Below are 21,479 nucleotides of genomic sequence, written 5' to 3'. Positions count from 1 at the left end.
GAATGGTGTGGCCAGCGGAGCAGGGAGGTCATTCTCCCCCTGTACTCAGCACTGGTGAGGGCACACCTTGAGTGCTGTGTCCAGTTCTGGCCCCTCAGTTTAGGAAGGACCTTGAGACTCTTGAGAGTGTCCAGAGGAGGCAACGAGGCTGGTGAGGGGCTGGGAACACAAACCCTGTGAGGAACGGCTGAGGGAGCTGGGGTTGTTTAGCCTGGAGAAAAGGAGACTCAGAGGTGACCTCATCACTCTCTACAACCTCCTGAAAGGTGGCTGTGGGCAGGTGGGGTCGGTCTCTTTCTCTAGGCAGCAACTGAGAATGAGAGGACACAGTCTCAAGCTGTGCCAATGTATTTTACAGAAAGGATGATAAAGTACTGGAGCTGTCTGCTGGGGGAGGTGGTGGAGTCACCATCCCTGGATGTGTTTAAAAAAAGACTGGATGTGGCACTCAGTGCCACAATTTAGCTGTGGTGTTAGGGCATGGGTTGAACTCGGTATCTTGGAGGTCTCTTCCAACCTCGTCATTCTGTGAAACAGGTACCCAGGAAGTTTTACCTGGACAGGAGGAAGAAGTTCTTTCCTGTGCAGTGACTGTACACAGAACAGGTTTCCCTGAGATGATATGGAGTCTGTCTTACTGGGGTTAATCAAGAAATATCTGGATGAAATCCAGTGTCATGTGCTCTGGGATAGCCCTGCTTGAGCAAGGAGATGGGACCAGCTGATCCCACCCACGGTCCCTTCCAACCTGACCCATTCTGTGATTCACTACTGAGGAACAGATATTATGAGATATTTACCATTTACTCATGTCGTCTTCTAACTGTTTCCATGCAGCCTCAGTATCTTATTAAACTAAATTGTGAAAAAAAAAATATCTTCATTATGTCTTACCTTCTTGCCTGGAAGTTTTTTCTAGGTACTGTTCAGCTGTAAGTCACGTTTATAGGCTTCCTACTAAGACATTTCATAATGAACAAGAAAAAAGCTACTTAGTTAAGTACATTTCAATGTTTAATTTAAAGGTACTTATCTTGAGACAGGACAATTAGAATTGCACATTTCATCCTCTCCCAGCAGGCTGACCACACCTTTGAATCACTTTGCACAGGTCAGCACAATGCCCAGGCAGCACTGACAGGTCTGATACCCAGTTACACATTTTGCAGTGCAATCACTCCCATGAGCTCATGAGAAGATTTGATTTGTCCAGTAGAGAGCTTTGGTATGGAGTCTTCTGTGAAAGCTTTAACGAGTTTGAGATATACAAAGAATAGTTTCCACCTCAGCTGGTACCATTACAGGGAAGGGTTGGCTGGCTAACACCTCATCCCACACTCTTGATCTCTGCTTCTCCACTCCATCAGTTCATATGACAATCAGGTTTAACAGCCTGTTGCAAACAGCCTCTGTCCCACAGTGATGCAGAATTCAAGAGGACATTAGCAACACTCTCCCAGAACCTCTTTTCATCTAACATACAATAATACATTCTTATTATTCACTTCCTTGTTAGCACTAGAAGCATGAATGCCTCAAATACTGACCTGGTCTTCAGAACAGTTGTGTTTTACAGAGCTCAAAGAGATCAGAATTGAAGAAATCTTCAATGTTTCTCAACTGGATTGCTCCTACACACATGCCAAGATGGGGAACTAGCCCTGCTCCTACTGTAACAATGTGCCTGTTCAGCATCAGCATTTACCTCTAGTACAGCAAAACTCTGGAAATCTTATGTCAGATTTAGGCCATGAAAGGGTTACATGTGACCCAGTTATTTTTCTTAGTCTTCATTAGCTATCACCAAGCTTCTACACTCAATGAGATAACTCGTGGCATTGGTAAACTACAGCTCTTACAAAGTACTGCAGTTACTGATGCTGTGCTAGTGACTGTCTTTCCTAGAGAAGCACAGTAAAGTTTCTCTTTGCTGCTGCTCTACCTACTCAACATGTTCAGTGGCTATCACATAGGCTAATGTTTAACGTGTTTGTAGTAGGAGGCCAGTGCCCATCCTGGCAAGAACACGTGGACAAGGCACTGCCCAAACAGCACACCAGGTGAGCTGACAGTCATTTGCTGTTGTCGTCAATACTGAATGGGATTAGTCTTTCTTTTCTTAAACCACTGCAGCACTGCACATCAGATTTTCCTAGTATTGCATAATCCTCAGAAAGTGAACCAGGGTTTAAAAATGAATACCTAATTCAGCACCTGCAATTACTGTAAACCAAGGTTAGATTATACAAACTGCTCTACAAACTACAAGGTGTTAAAATTCCTTGTATTGGGATTGTGTTATTTCACTGACTAGTAAACAGTCTACCAAGACTGAAAACCAACTCCTGTTGACTTCATCACGAAAAGAACTGGTATTTGCTGGAAGGATCTTTAGTCTGAAATGTTACATATTCTTTCCATGAGTTGAGTTCTTCATTATTAAGATCACGGTTCAGACTGTTCCTCAAATATTCATGTGCCTGTTGGCAAGGTCACAGGATGGTCTTTTCATTTTATTGTACTCCTATAAAAAAACCCAAACAAACCAGTCAACAGAAGTGCTTTCTTCAAGAGCCAAACAAAGCATGAGATCTTAATTCAGCAAGACAACAGCAAGAGAGCTCTTACAGAAAAATGTGTAGCCTCTTGGAAGTAAAGTCTAGGTAAGGAAGAAGTTGACCATTTTTACAGAGTAAAACAACAGTAACAGCAGTAACTGCATTACAGGTTTTAGCCTTCACTAAGCAGTTATACAAGAAAAACTGTATAAAATTGTCTTACTTGTAAGTGGCTTAAGTGAACAATTGCAAAAAACTTATTCTAACAAGCTGGTTTTCTTTTTGGGATAGGAGCAAGGCAAGGGGTTTTTTCCCCTTTTCCAAGCTTTACTTGGAAATTCCCACATTTTAGTGGGAATGCAGTCCCAATGTCTGTAGAACATTTCTGCTACCAAAACAGCCATCAGTTATTTCTCCATGATACCAGAAGGTAACCTATAAGGACTCTGGAGGTAATTAACAGCTAATTTTACTTCTACATCATCAGAAGTTGATTTTACAATGTCAGAAGTTGATTTTAAAAGGACTTACCCATTATGAGGTGGTCTCTGGAATGGTAGGAAGGTGTGTTATTCTGTAGTAGCTATGTTTAAGCTGCCGAGCTGTACGTCCAGACACAATCCATTTTAATTTCTGCACATTTGGCTTGGAACATTTGCTTGAGGAATATTCTGTAAGGCACTTAAGCACTAGCTCCTTCCAGAAGGTCAATTCTCTATTGCTTATCTACATAACAAGACAGAATGTCCTATGTTAATAACTAGTTAAATCTTCACTTTGTACATATACTTTCAGCTTCTCCAACATGACAGGCAGCCAAATATCCCAAACCAAATGAAAAACAACAAAACCTCACAAGAAATCCACAAAAGAAACCAATATGCCAATGCACCTGTCCCTTCCCCACTGTGTAGACCTTTCCATGCACTTTTTTCCCACCCTTCCCTGAAATTTTATCTGCACATACCTTGGAATGTAACTGCAGAAATTCCAATGTCTCCGTCAACTCCAGCAATTTTTGTTCTTCTATTTCTAGTGCTATAATAGACAGTGCCAACACCGAAGGCTGGAGAGAGAGAAGATGTTTTTAAACACTACTTTGTTAAGTTTCAGCAGGTTAATTTTCTTTGAACTTTCAAGATTTTTACCTTGGCTTTAGAAAACACGATTCTGCAATGACAGGCCTTAAGCTGTGTCTCAAGTCTCTCAAAATTAATTCTCCTGTAATAAAAACAGATGAGTAAATCTAGATGAATGCAAGCTTGATCAAGGCAGCATCGCTTTGGGAACTCAGAGAAGCAGCAAGAATGTTCGTTATCTAAACAAAGGCCTCATTTGTCCCAGAACTTCTGGGGTTACATTGAAACAGGTGCTCAGTTTTGGCAGTCCCAATGCCAAAAATAAATCTTGTGTTACACTGGGGAAGAGCTGCATTATCAACGCAGGCTTAACAAGGAATTTCAATGCTTACTAGCAAAAGGAATCTTTTTTAAACCAGATTTTGCAATCTTTACAATGAGGCAATACTTCTCTGCAGCATAAGCAGAGATTTATTATACCATCATTATTGAGCAAGTTTGGTTTCCAGCTCAGAGAGCAATATTCCACTTATGCAAACAATATTTAAAATTACAATAACATTAAACCACAGATGCTCACATTTATGACAATTACCAGTAAGGAGGAAAGTTTGTGGGATTTTTCAAGTACAGAAAGGCAAATTACTCAAGCAATTTCCCTGCTTTTTTTCCTACATTCTATATTCTCTGGTCATAGATAGTTATAGCAAAATCAGGATTAGCTATTGTACCTTTCACAGCTTAAATTCTCATGAATGAATGAATGATAGAGCTGTAGAAATTGGAAGGCTGTAATAGCTTTGACTTTCCAACACAATTTCTCCAATATGATTTTCTCCATTCTCATCATATCAGAAACAGTGAACCTATACTGGCTTATTCGAATTAGGTCAGTGGCAAAGGGCACATTTCTCTCTTCTTCTGATGCCTTCACAGCCAAGTAGAAGCAGCTGAGTCCAACACAACCCAAGTGTTTAGGCTGTACCTAAAGAAAAGTGAAATGTTATTTTCAAAGAAGGCCTCTGATCAGCTATTACAACATGCAAGTATCAAACTGTAGGCACAGATCTATTTCATCAAAAAATTATGGGGGACAAGGGGTTGTTTTGTTTTTTGGAGATTGAAAACCAAGTCTTTTATCGTACATTCTTATCTTTATTTAACCAAACAAAAAAACAGTTACACACTTTAAATTGCATCTCATTCATCTAAAAAGCAAGATTGCAGGACAATTTTGATTAAAGTAGAACTGGCCTGTTAATAAGTTTCTAAAATAGCCTAATAGGAAGCTTTTAGGACTTAAAGTGTTGTACATATTGGGTGACAGTAAAAAATTGGGAGTTTCTAACTGTATTTTAAGTATATATACACACATATATACGTACATATAGTCTTATTTGATTCCATAGACAATGCAGTCCCAATTTTTACTACTTATTCTGGATTCAGAGGTCTTTGAAATCATCATTTTCCCATCTATTCCATCTAGCTTTCTCATTTTTGTTTGAACACACAAAGAAAACAAGCTTTTGTTCTTGTCCAAATTGTACAATGGTAATCCTGTCTTGTTAGACAATTAAAAACAACCCAGGTCAGCATGTCACTTCTGCACAGGAGAATGCAGTGCTAACTAATGTTTGACCAGATTTTAACAGCATCTTGATATATACAAGGCTTATTGACTGGTTGAAAAGGCAGTTAAACAAGAAGTAATTTCAGATGTTCTTGTATCTATGCAACAGGACAGGCAGTCTGTCTGGTCTAAGCCATTAACACATCCTGTTTCCTAGTCCATGGGCATCCTCCAGTTTTTCCTTCTCCAGAGGCAACACGTTTTTCAACAATACCAAAATCTGAACGGAGAACACCATTTTTTAGCTCCACTCAATCAAGAATCTCTGGAAGGAGCTTAAGCTTTCATCTAAACCCAACACATTCTAATTCTTGCGTTGAATAGGAAATAGGCTGAGAGCTTATACTTTAAAAACCCTTACCTTCATTTTCGACAAGAATCTATCTAAGAAATTCACAGCGAGTGAGAACGTCTCAGTGTGGAAGCCAAAGAACTGAGTTAAGCTGAGGAGATCTTTCACTTCGAAGTCTCGCAGCCGTGCGGTCATTCTCAGGCCATTGTCGTGGGCAGCCTCGAGCAGCCTGAGGCCGGCGGCCCGGGGCTGAGCCCGCAGCTCCTGCTCCAGCGCTGCGGGGAGCTGCAGCAGCAGGTCCCGGGCCTCGCCGCTCGCCAGGGTATCGATCATCTGCCGCGACAAACAACGCCAGCCAATCAAACAGCTAAAATGCGGCAAACTCACCAAAGCCCTCACAAACTCTAGGGCCAAGGCGCAGCGGCACCAGCAGCCCAGGCACACACGGAGCACCCCGGCCCCGCAGCCCGGGAGTGTGCGGACACGGCGGGGCCGCGCCGGCAGCGCCTCCCGGGACATGCCCGGGCCTGCCCCTCGCCGCCTCGGGGCTCTGCCGGCGGACGAGCACCTGCGGGCTCCGCCGGGGGATGGAGGGACAGAGGAACAACGCCCATCCCATGGCAGGGACAGGAGGGAAAGGAGCGGACACGGCACGGGGAACCCAAACGTGCAGCCGGCGGGACGGGAGCCAGCCGAGAGCCCTTACCTTCTCTGTGCGGCGGCGCTCCCTGTCCGGGAGGGGAGGGGCCGGGCGGGCCGGAGTGTCCGGAGCGGGGCCGGGCACAGTCCGGGCACAGTCCGGCCCCGCGGCACCGGCGCGCACCCCGAGCCCGCGAGCCGCCGCCGCCGCCCCGCCCGCGCAGTGGCGCCCTCTGGCGGCCCCGCCGCGCCGGGTCCCGCCCCCGCCAACCCGCCTGCGCCTGAGGCGGGCGCGCGCCCCGCTCCCATTGGCCAGAGCGGCGGCGCGTGAGGGACTGGCGCGTGAGGAACGGGCACGTGAGGGACGGGCACGTGAGGGACGGGCACGTGAGGGACCGGCCCGGCCCGGCCCGGCCGCCGTCTGGCCCGAGGCCGAGCCCCGCACTGCCCCGTAAGGCCCGGCCCTGCTGCTCCCGCCCCCTCTAACAGTCTCGGTCTTTGTAGTGCTGGGAGCTCCCCGAGCGTGCACTCAGCCCTGGTACAAATGGCTTTTAAAGCATAAATGGCTTCTAAACCCTTGCGATGGCTCCTGGGTTTCCAGGCCAGGGCAGATGCTGTCTCCCAGGGCTGAAGGCTGGCGGGGTTCGGTGCTTTACTGCTCTCACCTCTAGCACGGCTGAAACATCTCAGCTACAAGGCATTAAAGGGTTCATGTCTTTAATGCTTTCCAGCCACATGGACATATTTTGGTACATTCTTGGAAGATGAGATTGTCACCAAAACTGCAGGAAAAACAGAAATCCTCCAATAACACTTGTAGTGTTAGAGAATCAAGGCGTTGCTTTATTCTGGCCAGGATGTGCAACAGAAATAGTTTCATCCAAACATAGCCCGGGAGTGCGGAGAAAAACATTCTATGACACATCCAACACTCAAACCAGCATTGAAAACTGTTCCAGGAGCTGAAAATACTCCATTCCTGAACAGACTCTAGCAAGTAAAGGGAATTGCATACTGCCAAGCGCTTTTGTTTTGGGCATGCTTGAGGCTCAAGGCATTTTTTTATTTATTTAATAAATGTTCCATTATCTGCTACTTTAGCCAAAGTACCAGTCCCTTAAAAACACTGAACAATGGCTGAAGAATCCATTTTGCAGACCATTATGACGGAATTCCAAATGGGTTCAAAGTACTTAAGTTTTTTCTTAAAACTGTTGAGGCATTGTAATAAATGTAATTGATTTGTGCTAACTAAACTGTAACTATTTGGAAAGTTACTATTAGAAGCAATCAAAAGAATCAGTGTTACAAGTCAGATGCACCCCTTTACAGATGTTAAATGTTAAAATTGAGGTACAGGATGTAGTTTGGAAGATAAGTGATGTCCCAAGACGAAAACGGCCTTGAGATGGACAAAATTAGAACGACTTTAGGCATTGAGCCTAAAAATCAGTAAATGTAAGACTAATTAGTAGACTTATATAACACAACACTTTGTACACATGTGCAAACCTGTAAGGTTATCCAGAGGACAATGAGGAGGAGGAGAAGCCTTCGCCAAAAGACCACCAAAGGAAGGCTGAAGACCCCCTAACAACAAGTGAGGCGTGCACTGTGAAGAAAAGTGATGTAAAGTCAGAAAAACTGGAAATAGAAGGAAATATATGGCAAACATTAATGAATATGTATAAGCATACAGTGTATAAGTTTAGCTTGAAGTGCTTTGTTCTGTACATGAGGCTGGGTGAGGAACCCTCTCTGTACCCCGGTCGGTTTTGTACATGAGGTGGGGTCATAAGCCCTCCCCATACCCCAGTCTGTTTTGCTTATGCTTTAATCATACTTAATTACTGGCAGATTATATATATAAATTGTAATTTTTTTTCTAAATTATATTATTTTACTAAACTGTATTCTTTTATTCCAAATTACTATTCAATCTACTAAATTGTATTCATTTTTAATTAAACTGACATTAACCCAAGGGACCTAGTTGTCCAAATTCTAATTTCATTTATAACAGGTGTTATTTCTACTAAAGCCTAAAATTTTCAAGGTATTTTATGAAGGTTACTGTGAATTGCTTGAAAGGCTTAAAATTCTTTTGAGGAGTGAACTGACCTTTACTGGAAAGCAAGGTTTTTAGTATGGCAGACCTCTTAACTGTATTTGATCTTTTCCCTCTTGAAAGGATATACATGTTAGTATGTCACTAGTACATTAAGTGATATATAGCTCTGGACTATACAGTTAGATACAGTCAAGATTAGTCAGATTATTAGTCAGATACAGTTATTGAACATACACACATCTTGCTGATGGCAGCTCTCTGAGTTGTGCTCTCTGAGCTCCCTGCAGTTGTGCTCCTTGATTTGAAGGACCATAAAAGGTCCTTCATGGATGCATGCTTTATCACCTTATTTACTCAACATATACATCAAAAGCCATATTCATACTACTTTCTCCTTTTCTATTTACTGGAGATTTATTGTGGGTTTAATTCTTCCTATCACTTACTTGTGGAAATTAATTAAAATTTGTTTTATTGGAAGAATCTTCGTACATCAGAAAAACTTCCAGCAGGTGAGACTAGAAGGAAATACAGTTCAACATGAAGAGATTTTTAAGAAAAATGTGTTTTTCATAGCAAGAGCTTGGATTTCAGGAAGGCTCAGTGGAAGTCAGCATGAGGAAGTCCTTGGGTGTGAACGTGAAATGACCTAATACTGTGCCTGTGCCTCTTTTCCCTCTAAAACACTTGCATAAAATCTAAGTTTTTACTTGCTGTCCATTTCCTTTCCTTCCTCAAACCTTTGCAAACTATTTCTTGAGTGAGTGCATCTAAAAGGCACTTGTTTGAGACTCATTATTATGCCCTTGATTTGAGTGTCTATCAGACAAGAAATAGTAATTTGTAAAAAAAAATGAGAGTGGAAACATCAATCCTAGGTCTCATGCCACAGTCCATCTGAGAGAAAATGAATTGTCTTTTGGTGCAGTGAACTCTAAACTGTAAATCAATCTGTTGCTATTGGATGACATTCCCATATAATTGCCCATGAATGCAAACTCAAGTACTTCAAGTATTCACAGATGCAGCACATCAGAAATAAAGATTATAGTAAATCAGATGTCATGAATATGGATATTTATGTTGCCAGTAAATAGTCTGAGTTATCTAAATTAAAATTCAAAATTATATATTGCAAAGGAAGTGTTCTTTTTTTTTTTTTTTTAAGAGTTGGAAAACATTTGCAGTATTCTTCCTGTCATTGCTATGCACATAATAATCATGTGAAGCAAATGATACTTCTTTTCATGCTGCTTGTTTTAAATAGCTTTTATTTCTCAAATTGCTCTTAAAAATAGAAGAAGGGAGTGTTGTAAAAAGCAGCATGGGCCATGGATCTGGTTTGAAGCCATTAACATCAGGAGAAATCACAGGCCTGTTTTTTGTTCTTACAGTAAGGATTCTGGACTGAGGTGATGGCATGGAAAAGCAGTTCATGCCAATTAAATATAAGTTATGATTTTAAAATGTTCTTTGGTCTTAGGCACTTGTCAAATAAAAGTCCAAAACACCTTCATGGGGCTACTGTAACCACTTGGGTAGCAGCTTGAGATGTGTCTTGCTCTGAGTTGCCAGATTTCATGCTGCAGTGTCTGAAGTGGGTGCACATATTCCATCTGCTCTGCAGGCTGCTGTGTGTGGGTAGAAGGTGCTTCAAGAGAGTGACTGCAAACACTGAGAGCACCAGGAACTTCTGAAATGCATTGCAGCTGTTCCCATGTAGCTCTGGCAGAGATGAGATAGAGGATTAAGACTGGATAGTAGAGATGCTACATCTTCTCTCCTAGATGTCTATTCTGCCTCTTCAGCGGTTGTCTTGCCTGAGACAAGGACACACAATTTTCTTGGTCTGGTAGCTGAGGACACACGTTGCTCCCAGTGTCTGTGGCTGTGCCAAGCTGAGAAGTGCTGGGAGTGCTGCAGGGGTGGCTGGTGAGCCTGCCATAGAAGCAGAGTGGATAGTTGCAGGAGTGATATCTTCACCTCTTTTCTACTTAACCTGTGTCAGATGTCTTTCAGAAATCTCTGTGTCTAATCCTCACTGCCACAGTCAGCACCTTCAGGGCTGTCCTGGGGTGACTTTATGATACTGGTATCCCCAATCGTCTGGTTTATGTTATATATTAAGTTCTGCACCTTTAAGACTGGCTTTGAGAGCAAGAGAGGGGGAAGAAGAAGCACAGTGTGTTAAGGAAAACATCACTCCCACACACCCCGCTCCTGAACTGTGGTGTCTGCAGCACGGACAGACAGCAGGACAGAGCTTTCTCTGGCTTTTAGTTAGTTTTAGCTAGCTGAGGCAGAAGAGTTCCCTGGACCTTTGTTTTTTTTCCAATTTTCTTGGATCTGTTCAAGCCTGCTCTGGACTGAACACGCAGCCAAACCCCGGGAGCTCAGGCCTGTGGCCCACCGGGGCCTGGGTCTCGGCACTTTCCAGCGCCAGAGGGACTGATGAGAACCTGAGCAGGCCGAGCTACGCCACATGAAAAAGACTTTTCTTCCTAGACTTACCATCCCATCGAACAGCAAGAAGTTTTATTATTTAATATTACTCAATTTCTGTTAAATAAACAGCTTTTTCCACTTCTCTCCACGAAATTTTTTTCCTTTTTCCCGGACCCGTTAGTGGGGAGGGGCATTTCCCTGTGGAGATCCCCATTTGGAGTTTTCCTTCCTGATTTGCCCTAAACTAGGACAAGGGCTTAACTATGTGCATCAGTCTCACCTGAGATTTCAACCCATACTCCTTGCCTAAGGATCCAGGAGCCTCAGTTTTTAAGGTCAAGGCTATGGTCCAGGAGGGACTGTGGCTGGTCTTCTCCCCTGCTTGGCCAGACTTGTTTACTGGATTCCCACATGTGCCTTGAACTTGCTGTGTCCCCTGGTTTGTCTTTTGATGACAGTGGAGTCCATGGCTGCCACCAGGCTGCCTCTGCTCCTGCTTTGGCCTGGTGGTTTTGTTGGTGAGGTTCTGTGCTGCCTTTGCCCCAGGGTTGGCCTCAGCTTTTTTGTTACCCTCTGTGGAAAGAGAACTGTGTATCTTCTGGCACTCCGTTCTCAAGACAGCTGTAGAAATTAATGCTGGCTTTTCACTCTTTGCTGTTTTATGACTATAGCATCCAAACATAAAAATTCTTACAATTATTTTTTCTGGGATTTCAGTTAAAAAAAATAAATTACTGTAACAGCTGGAAAGGTTTCTGCCTGCCTCTTCTCTCGTGTTTGTTCCCTTATTGTAATAATTGTCTTTAGTTCATTAGCATAATTGTACAGAAGTGCACACAAGACTAAGAAAGGCAAACAAAAGGAAAGAGGTGAAGCTTCTGAAGTACAAGATCCTGTAGGAGATTTACTTTCTCTGCTGTTACTGATTCCCGTTATATCAAGTATGTCATAGGAGAGAGTAAGGATCTGAGATGTGCTCAAGTACAAGAGCTTGGGAATAGAGGTGGGAAGCAAAGGAGACAAGTCTTTAAGTCACTTGGACCTGCTTTAGGGAAATTCTGTTCATAGTATTAAGTTCAGTTTAGGCTCAGGGGAACTGTAGAAATCTGATTTCAAAGGCCCCATTTCAAAGCTTGCGGAAATCCAGATTCTTGAATGAATTTATGCATCTAACACCCACCCTCCTTAATGTAAAGAATTTAGATGTCTAAACTTCACTGAAGAAGAAGGGTCACAGTGACCAGAGGGGGCTCAGTTAGCCCTGACAGCAAGTGATTTGTTTGAAATGTAGATTAAATTAATTCAAAAGTTTCTTTTGACTTTTGCCTTACATTTCATTGTTCAGATTTTAACCGGTAAAAACCCTACAGGCCAAAAAGAAAGGCAGTGAGCTCTGCATTTCCTTGCTATAAATCATTTGAGAGAAGGACACTTTGTCAGACCATGGAGATTGTAAAACTTTTCATAAATAAAAAAAGACTTGGAAAAATAAAAAACCTGGAAAGGATTTAAGCACTGTAATTACCTACTGATATTCTTACACTGTTCTTAGTCAAACATCAGCTGCATGCTTTCTTCTCTCTTTATTTTCTTAATAAAGAAGAATTACATGATAATAACAGGGTATCTCTTTTTTCAAACTAGAAAACTTATTACTGTATAGTATGTGAAATTGCTAGATTGAGGAGTCTGTCAGGGGTTTCTCTACCTTGACTGCAAAGACAATGCCCAAATCCTTGTTTTGGATAGGGATAATGGCAGTCCATTAGCTATTTTTTTCTTTATTACTGCACTTGAGTAATATGTAATCTATATGCTAGTCTCTGTCTGTATCTGGTATCTGTGCTGTATGTTTGCTTATGTGATTTCTTTGAGCTATTTTTGTGGTGCATTGATTTTAAAAATAATCTTTTACCCCAAAACTATTGACATAATTCAGTGAAATCTTTGCTGTTTCACACTCTTTTCCCCCAGCCTTAATTAAGAGCATCAGCAAGCATTATGAGTATGACTGGTGTGTAGTTGGCTGCCCTAGAAGAAGTTGTGGATGGGGTATGAAATCATGGATCTGCAGTGTAAACTTAAAAGCTAGCAGCAGTCCTGTACCCTTCATGGTTATATCTTCTCTGCTGATAATTTTCAGCCACTTTGGTGGTATTTTCTCTCACTTTGAGAAGATTCAGGACTGCTTTTTTACGAAGAGTCATGTCAGCTGGATTTGGAACACAGGATAATTTGTTGAATAGACAGGGAAAGCTGAGACCATGCACTTGTGATGATTAATAAGCCTGCAAAAGTGTGTGTGGGTTTTTTTTTAATCACCATGAGAGGAGCAGCCTGGGGAAAGTGTCAGGTTCCTTCAGTGAGAACCACTGGAAATACTTAAGTCATTACAAGACACTACAAAGTCATGCTTCATGTTTCAATATTTTAATTTTTTTTTGCTTATGAATGGAATGTTTCCAACAGTTGTGTGGGTGCTGCACATTTGCTTTAGGATTACTGATAATGAGCTCATTGTTCCTGACTACTCTGGAATAACAATTGGTGAGCCCTCTAAGCTGAGACTTGACATGAAGGAAATACATGTTTTGTCTTTTTTGTTAAGAAAAAAAAAAAATTAGGAAGTCAATCACTTGCAGTTGGAAGCTTTTTTTTATTTTTAACGAAGTCAGCTTCTCAATAAATCCCAAATGAATGCAACTTGAAACATTAATTGAGAGCTCAGGAGCTCTCAGTGGTTGAAAACAGTTTGCTAAAAGCAGTACCTGGGGATCTTTGGTCCTGTGCTTTCCTGAAGAGCCCAAAGAGATGGCATGAGCAAGTAATTTTTTTTTTTTTTTTGATGGATCATGTAGGACTTGGAGATAAGCAAAAATACACAGAAAAGATTGTTGGGGGAAAAAAATGAGTAACTTGAAGACATTATTCCTGCCACAACCTTCAGAAGCAAGGTGACACCTGGTCATGGGAATTTGCCTTGGCTGGGTTTGTGTCTTTTTAAAGAAATATTTTGTCCTGTTATCTGTGTCTTACTTTCAAGAAAAGGGTCGGCTAATTCCAAATATGATTTATCAAATGAATTAAGTAGTTCAGGTAGTAGTTTAAACAACCAAAAGTTAAATATCTTTTTCTAAACCATAGGTTTATAGTACAGCAGTTTCCAAGTCAGTCAGTATGCATATTGTTGTGCCAACTCTGTGGTTAGAGGTCATCTCAGAATATGGAGTATCAGGATATTTCAGTTCATGTGCAGAACTACATTCTTCTTTTCAAGAGCTGTTTCAGAAGAAAAATGGACATGAAGGCAGAGCTGTGATTAAAGGATAGGCTGCTTCCCTGATGGCCCCTTTTGGTTTCAGTGGAGATCTTCAGATAACCTAATGAAGTGAATTTTGTTCTTGCAGGGAGAAACCATAGCAACCTGCCACTTTCGAATGCATGGTATATAATCTGTCTGTCCTTCAGATAGTATTTTGCAGTCCAGAAATAGTCATCCTTTCCTAATGTGTGAATGTAAAATGTCAGACAAATGTATCTGGAGTGACAGTGTTGTCTCTGAGGTAAACATGAGCCCTGTTGTGCTGCTTGTCTGGTGCTGCATTTGAAAAGCAGGTCTCAGAGGAGGGCAAACAAAGTCTATTTTTTATTTTTTTAATATATGGGTGAGAGAAGTGCTGTGAAATGTGGTAATTCAAAGAGATGCTGCAGTCCCCTCAGTGTTGCTCTTACAACCTGAATGTGCTCCTACTTATTTCTGTCATCATTCTCTTCAATTATGGTATAGAGAGTTCCACATTTTTTGGTCAGTGGTCTCTGATATCAGTTCATAGAGGCTCAAACAGTGCTGGAAGTACTCAGTAATCCTGTAGTGGGAGTAAGTGCCCTTCAACCTGCTCACAGCTGGCCAAAGCTGCTGGCTCTTTGTTGAAAACATGGAAAACATTATTCCTTGGTTAAATAAAGAAATGCTTGTGAGCAGCCTCACTGACTTCTGTTTGTGTCACCCTCCCACTACAAGATCTGAAACAGCTGAGACAAGTAATTTCTGCAGAAACCAGCACTGATTACTGAACAGTTAAAATTCAGCTTGTGATCCTCAGAATCTGCTGCCAGTTTTAGGGACTGGGCTACCAGTCTGAGAAGGGATGACTTTGCTTTTTTTTTGTGAAAAGGACCAAATGAGTAGTGCATTGAAGGAATAAATAGGCAAATATTTAATGATACTGCTAGGGATTGATTTAGACTAAACAACTAAGTAAATATTTTCCTTAAAAATATTATCATGACTCCATCTTCTGTAGGGAATGTTTAAAAATCAACTTAAATGGAACAGAATTCTCTTTATGAGTGTATGTTTTGTGGAATAGAGACATTTCATATAGGTTTTTTTGCTATAAATCAAATGATAACAGCCAAAATTATTGTTTAAAATCATAAATTATTTTGACAGGGATGTGATTTGCTTAAGAGGGGAGCAAAATAATATTGGTTGTTGGGTTTTATGTGTTTCTCTCTCATAGCAGGTCAAGGCTGTGAGATTCCTTCTGCTCCTTTAAACTGATCTGTCTCCTTATTGTTTGTGACACATTGTTTTGGTTTAAATTATGGTTAATCAATTTTTTCTTGTCATGACTCCATTTCTTTGCCTTTTTTTGAAATTATACCTGTTCAATAGCAGTTTTTGTCCTGCCCCCTTTAGGCTGGTTTTTCATCCACCCTTGAGTAGTTATGCCTCTAGAAATAATAGTGGAGCTCTTTTAAGCTATTCCCATTGTCAGTATTTTTGGTTCTGTTACCTCTTCCTATTTGATCTGAATCCTAATTTTTTTCAGCTTTTGATTTGTTTGCACTGCATATTTGGTGTTTGAATTTGTGGATTTGGCACTGAAATCACTTGTTACCACTCGTGTGGAAGCAAATGCTGTGGGTTTGTTGGTTTGGTGATTTTTTTGTTTGTTTGCCCACGTGTACTAGCAGGTTTTTCTCCTTGTTTTGCTCGGGGATCTAAAAGGAATCCCTTTGAGAGAGGACACTCAAACTTGAAGGAAAATGTAAATGACAGCATGTATTTTCAGATCTGTAGTACCAAAACTAATGGTACAAACAATCGTGTGGAAAATTGAAGTCATTCCCAGCAGAACGTGAGATTCAGCCTTCTCCCGGCTGAGGGCAGTGGTGGCTCACGGATAGCACAGTCCCTGCTCATGTTTCATGTAACACTCATTGCAGACTGGGAGATTTGCTGTATTTATATTAGGAGTTTCAGCGAATGTGTTGTGGAATTACTTTTATAAATTCAGGGCTGAGAAATACGAGAAAAGAATGTGAAGGGAGATATTTTTATATAGAGGACTTTTAACTTAACCTCCCCCTAGAAGGATTTTTGAGTTTTGAAGAAAATCAGGACAACTTGCTGAAGGGAATATGATCCACTCACTTGACAAATAGAGTTTGCAAATCTGTATCTGAAGTTTTCTAGATTTTCAAATGATCAAGTTTTGCAATTTTTTGCTGAAGGATTATTTTCCATACAAAGTGTTTCATTTTACCATTTAGTATGATACCCACCAAATCTACTTACATGCACTTAAATCTTTTAATTGCTGCATCCTTATGTGGCTGCTTTGGAGTTATGGAAGTTTTAGATGAGTAATTTCCCCTCCCTTTGCAGTAACGTAAGACCCATCATGTTTTTGTTGGTTTTTTTTTAATTTGCTTTCAGTTTTGAGTAATATTAATGGATTTGTGAGAAAACATGTATGTTGCTGCAGGTGTTTTTAATGGATGTCATATTTTGAAGTGTGACTTCTCTACCAATTGAGGACTTTTTGATATGGCATCTAGTGACAAGGGTTTTGGGGCAGTTAATGTAGCAGTGAAGATAAGATTGTAACTAGAAAGCTTGCTGAGGTGGCACAAGAACTGGATTGAATAGTAGAATTAATTATGTAATTGGATATTATGGTTTTGAGAATCTGCTGATATTATGTCCAGTCTGCTTTTGTTTGTTCTCTGTGTCTGCTCAGCTTTACATAAGCTTGTGTTCCAGTGAGTCTGGCAACTCTGCAGTCACAAGGCAATAATGGTGCAGAACAGTGAGCTGAGGTCCCTGCAGAAGACGTGGCAGATGATTAAATGAAGTGAAAGAGTAACTCCTTGCAAACACAACTGCTGCTGGCTGTGGAATGGTGGGATGTTTGTATTTATGTGCCTCCTAACACCACTGTACATGATGAGAGTTTCCTGAAGGCTTTGCTAGAGCAATGTGAGATGGATATCTAATCTCTGGTTGACGAAAAGTGATAGAGTCACTGGCTTTGAGGTGACATGGAGCACATCCTCACTTCAGTTCTGAGAGTTAACTGCTAGGGAGAGCTTTTATTTTAAGCTGAAGAACAAGTATATTAGCTCTACTTGCAAATAATTTAAACTAATTTAAATAAAATTTAATTTAAACTTAAATTTAAAATAATTTAAGAAATTTATCCAGCTAAATTTCTCTTTGTTGGATTTATCTACTAGTATGCCAGTGCAGTCTTGTACCATAGAATTATGCTTCCTGCTTTCTATGCCCAGTAAGCAATGGCATGGATGGGCCTTGGAGGTGGGAATCTAAACTCAGTCTGTATAAAAACATAATGATATTTTCAAAGTATGTAGGCAGCAAACTTCTGATGAGATGAGCAGGATGTTGGAGGAGTAGGTCTGTGTGCTGTCCAAGGGATAACTGCAGGCTAAATGTGCTGTATTGTGTGGTCTTTGCTGTCTCAATGTGCAAAAGGAGCAAGTGACACTTTCCAACTCAGCTTCGCACTTTTGTTCACAGTACAAATATACCTTGTGTGCTGAATGGTGCCATTTTGGCACCTGCATGTCTTCAGGCATTCTGCAGATGTTCTCTTTGTAAGGAATGTGGAGGTTAAAGCATCTTTGCTGGTCACTTGTTGTGCCTCAAGTAGCGGGGTCTATGATGGACCAGCTCCTTCCTTTGAGGCTGCTGGTACGTGCATGGTTAGAGCAGAGTGGTCAGTGCCAGGAGTTAGGACATCTTTTCTTAAAATGTGGGCAGGGAAAACACCCCTCTTGTGATTTGCTGAGCTTTGTGGCTGCCTGGAGAACCTGTGCTTCATTAAGCACACAGCTGTAAATTGTCAAGCAACCTGAAACAAAACCAATACTGATTAGTTAAATATTTATGGACTCCTAGCTGGATGTTTATTATGTTGTAACATAGTATGGTTTTCAGGTTAGAGCTGTGAAAGAAAATTAATTCTGATCTTGTCTGGGGAAACCCTTCCCTAGGAGGCATTTACACTTGGCTGGCTGCTGATCTGAATCTAATATGAGTCTAGGTCTGAAGAACTGCAGAAGCATGGAGAATTATGGCAGCATTCTGTTTGCAAACCATCTATTTAACATTTATTGTGAGGTTTGTGAATATGTGTATGTAAATATGTGTAGGCCAGGTAGCCTAGTTCTGTGCTCCATGTGCACTGGGTGTTTGTGGGAGGGAGGTCTACGTTTTAGAGCTTTAACAGGTTATCTCTGTGTGCTGAGGTCTCAGAGACAAGGGGCAATGCCCTTTCTTTTTGTTTTGGGTACTCTTCATTACCTTTGGGAAGCAGTGTTTGCAAATTAAAAGGCTGTTTGTCAAAATGTCTGCTCTGAATAAAGAGAGTTTTCCATAAGGTTAAATTTCCAAGTTGTTATGTATCTTGACAAAATTGCTGTTGCTTCTTAGGTGTCACTTCTCCCTTTTTGATTTGTTCCTTGCTTCCTGTAAATGAGCTTATACATTATGCATCTAGAAGCTATTTTCCTGGTATTCCTCTACAGAATAACTTAAAATATGCGGCAATCAGAGCTGCTCAGAAAAACTGTCATATTTGTGTTCCCAGACTTCTTGGAAGGTTAAAACCCTGTAGCTGACTCAAAGGTGATAGCATTCGCTGTAATGGATTGCACAGAAAATCAATAGGAAAGACCTATTGTTTGAAAATGTTATTACAAGCTAATGTCAGATTTAAAAATATATATCAATAAGATTGTTTTGGCTGGTGACATGAGAATGTGTGGTTTACGCAGTCTAAACTGTATGCAGTTTAATTTTTCTTTCAGGGTTATGAGCATCTTTACACTTCAATGTTTCATACCTTTCTTTCTCTTACATCTGATTTGATTTAATTGAAACGTGGAACTTTTTTCACACCAACAGAGGAAGACCTATAAAGGCTGTCTTCAGAGTCATTGCTGTGAGATAAAGACCTGCAGCATGTCATTGCTGAGCATTCTTCACAACAACTGAACTCAACACACATCCAGCGTGTCTGAAACTGAAGCCCGAGGCCCAGTCAACCTTTTGCTGAAATCAGGGCAGAGGCTGGCAGCAGTGGGAGCTGGACTGAGGACAAAAAGTCTTTTGAGGCTAAAGTCAGAGTGGGGATGTCATGAAATACTGTGTTCCTGCCCAGCTCCAGTGCTGGCTGTTGTCCAGTGCTGGCTTGTCTGTGCTCTGTGCCTCTGTTGCTTGGCTTTGTTTCTGTGAACAATCATCTTAGCACTTTGAAATGTAACATTTTAAAAGCTCCTTCTGGTACAAGCTCTGTAAGTGTGTGAGTGGTCATGTTTTGTTTGTGTCTTTTTGATGGTGTTCTGGGAAAAACGATAAAATACAAATACAAGTGTGCTGCCTCTTGGTTTGAATACTGTGGACTTTGTAGGATTTTTCCTGAGACACAGAAACAGATACACCCTTGCTCTAGAGTAAGTGAATATAATGTCACATAGGGACTGTTTTGCACTTGTTCCCCTCCACAGTTATTCCAAGTCTCTTTAATGTGCTGCTTAACACAGTGTGTTTGGGCCAGGACTTCTGGTCAGTATTCAAAAGGGTATTTGTAGGAGATATTTGAACCTGAGGGACTTCTCAATAGTCTTGGGCAGACCCTTGAGTGGATGAATAATACTCTTTACAGCTCTTTTGAATGCAAGGAGAAGGGCATGGGGTTTTGATGCAGCAGTGAACATTGCAGTGTAACTTTGAGGGCTTCTTTTGTGGAAAACATCTCTTGTTTCACGCCTTGCAAGCTGAGCTGCAGTGGGACCCCAGTCACTTGTAGGCACAAGGGTTTGTTGTTTGGAGTTGGGTTTTTTTCCCATTTGTTTGTTTTTGTTTTGTTTGTTTTATGCTTTGTTTCCATGAGTCAGTGTTTCATTACAGTCTGGACACTGCCACAGCCCCAGACTATAAAAGATTTATAACTTAGAATCACAAATGAAGCTGATGTTTGGCAAGTCTGAATGGACGGTATGTTTTCATTCCTGCTGCTTATTTAGTGATGTTCAAGCTCCTAAATCTATGTTTCTTGTCAGTTTTGTCATCTACCAAAATAAATCTTACTTTTTGTCTATAAACCCAACAAGTGCCAGGCTCTCATTTCCCACTCTTTCATGTGAACATGCTTTCTGCTCAGATGTGAGGCTGAATTGAGACAGCTGTGTGGGAAGGCATGTTAGTGACTCTTGAACTGCCTGAGTAAACCAGGGGTGTTCTTACTGTTTGGGAGAGAAACAGAAAAAATAACCTGCCTCTGTGAGACTAAATGCTTAACTGATGAATGGCAGCTGGTTAAGATATTTTTGACAAAGTGGTTTTCTTAGGATAGGCCAATTTCAATAAATGTTTGGTTTGAAAAGGTTGAGATGTTGCTTCTGGTCAGAACTTGGAGGTTGGGCCCCAAACATCAGCAGCACATATTTCCCTACTCCTGTGCTTCCAGTTATGGGGAAGTTGGCTTGAAGTCTTGGTTATTTGGATATTTCTGAAGTAGAGATTGAAATGAGTCTTGTCTACATCCTTGGTGATAAACCAGAGGAATGCACTAATAGTGGGTCCTTCCGTATCTTCAGGACAAAATTTCATTACTGCTTTTTAAAGGTCTCCTCTTCAATGATAATGGGTCTATGCTGGCTAAAAACAGGTGTGAAAAACTGTACCCCTTGACCACTGTATTAAGTGTGAATATCAAGAGATGTTAAACAGTCTTACCTTGTATAACATGAGTCTGTAATGATGAATTCTTCCCTGGAGTACCAGAGGAAGTCTGGGAGATGTATTGTCACTGCTTTGTTCTTTTTTTCTCTCTGATAAGCTTCTTGATTACCAGAAGCAAGCATTAGTAAGAATTAGTGCTGCTTTACAGAATTAAACCTCATTCATCTCTTTTCTAAGTCTGGTTGAGTACCCTAACTAGAAGAGGAAAGTAAAGGTGTTCCTTGTGCATTCTTCTTTGTCGGGTTTGCCTCTGGATTTTGTGGAATTCAGTGACCTTAGGGATAATTTGCAAAATAAATACTGTTTGTTCAGGAGCTTATCTAATGCTTGCTAAAGGGCTCTGTAGTCCTCTTAAAGGTGCTTGAATTATTTGTTCTGCTTTGTTCAGCATTTTGCACAGTCTTCAAGCTGAGTAAAGCTATTAGCAGAAATTGCCATTCAAATGGCAAAGTCACAGAGATGAGAGGGTAACAAAGAGTAGTGGAATGTGAGATGTGGGTGGGGGAATCGTGAAAATAATATTCAGAATACTCTGTGGTACTGCAGCTCAGCTGAGATAGAGTGAGTGTTTATGTGGGCTAAACATAACAAAGTCAAATATCCCGATTTAAATAGTGTTCATGATATAACCATAGGCTGATCAAATTCAGTTTTGAGGTTGCAGTGGTCTGTAAAATATGCATGTCATTCCTGAACTGACCATTT

The 21,479-nt window shown here is 41.1% G+C and overlaps 1 protein-coding gene and 1 long non-coding RNA gene across 2 annotated transcripts; one reads left to right on the top strand and one right to left on the bottom strand.

Moving 5' to 3' along the window:
* Positions 1-996: 996 nt before the first annotated feature.
* CCNG1 (cyclin G1) lies at positions 997-6,398 on the bottom strand. The gene is made up of 7 exons (XM_086851645.1): positions 6,269-6,398; positions 5,632-5,895; positions 4,369-4,622; positions 3,707-3,779; positions 3,526-3,624; positions 3,090-3,284; positions 997-2,524 (listed from the first exon to the last, which is right to left on the bottom strand). Exons 2-6 carry the CDS (start codon positions 5,893-5,895, stop codon positions 3,093-3,095), a joined length of 882 nt encoding a protein of 293 aa, XP_086707771.1. The 5' UTR covers positions 6,269-6,398; the 3' UTR covers positions 997-2,524; positions 3,090-3,092.
* Positions 6,399-17,873: 11,475 nt separating this feature from the next.
* On the top strand, positions 17,874-20,134 carry LOC147650384 (uncharacterized). The gene is made up of 2 exons (XR_015276691.1): positions 17,874-18,149; positions 18,936-20,134. It is a non-coding gene; the product is annotated as an uncharacterized LOC147650384 (long non-coding RNA).
* Positions 20,135-21,479: the final 1,345 nt, after the last annotated feature.

Source organism: Cyanistes caeruleus, chromosome 15, assembly GCF_971803275.1.
Source record: "Cyanistes caeruleus chromosome 15, bCyaCae1.hap1.1, whole genome shotgun sequence".
Lineage (NCBI taxonomy): Eukaryota > Metazoa > Chordata > Aves > Passeriformes > Paridae > Cyanistes > Cyanistes caeruleus.
Note: the sequence above shows the minus strand (reverse complement) of the source record. Positions and strands in the feature narration are given on the sequence as shown.

What these genes read in the sequence shown, in the direction of transcription:
- CCNG1 (XM_086851645.1), bottom strand. Translation starts at nt 5,895, where the DNA reads ATGATCGATACCCTGGCGAGCGGCGAGGCCCGGGACCTGCTGCTGCAG. An exon ending in GAGAATTTAAGCTGTGAAAG is followed by an intron (nt 3,780 to 4,368) that starts GTACAATAGCTA and finishes TTTTTATTACAG; the next exon opens with GAGAATTAATTTTGAGAGAC. An exon ending in TTCTGCAGTTACATTCCAAG is followed by an intron (nt 3,285 to 3,525) that starts GTATGTGCAGAT and finishes CTTGTTATGTAG; the next exon opens with ATAAGCAATAGAGAATTGAC.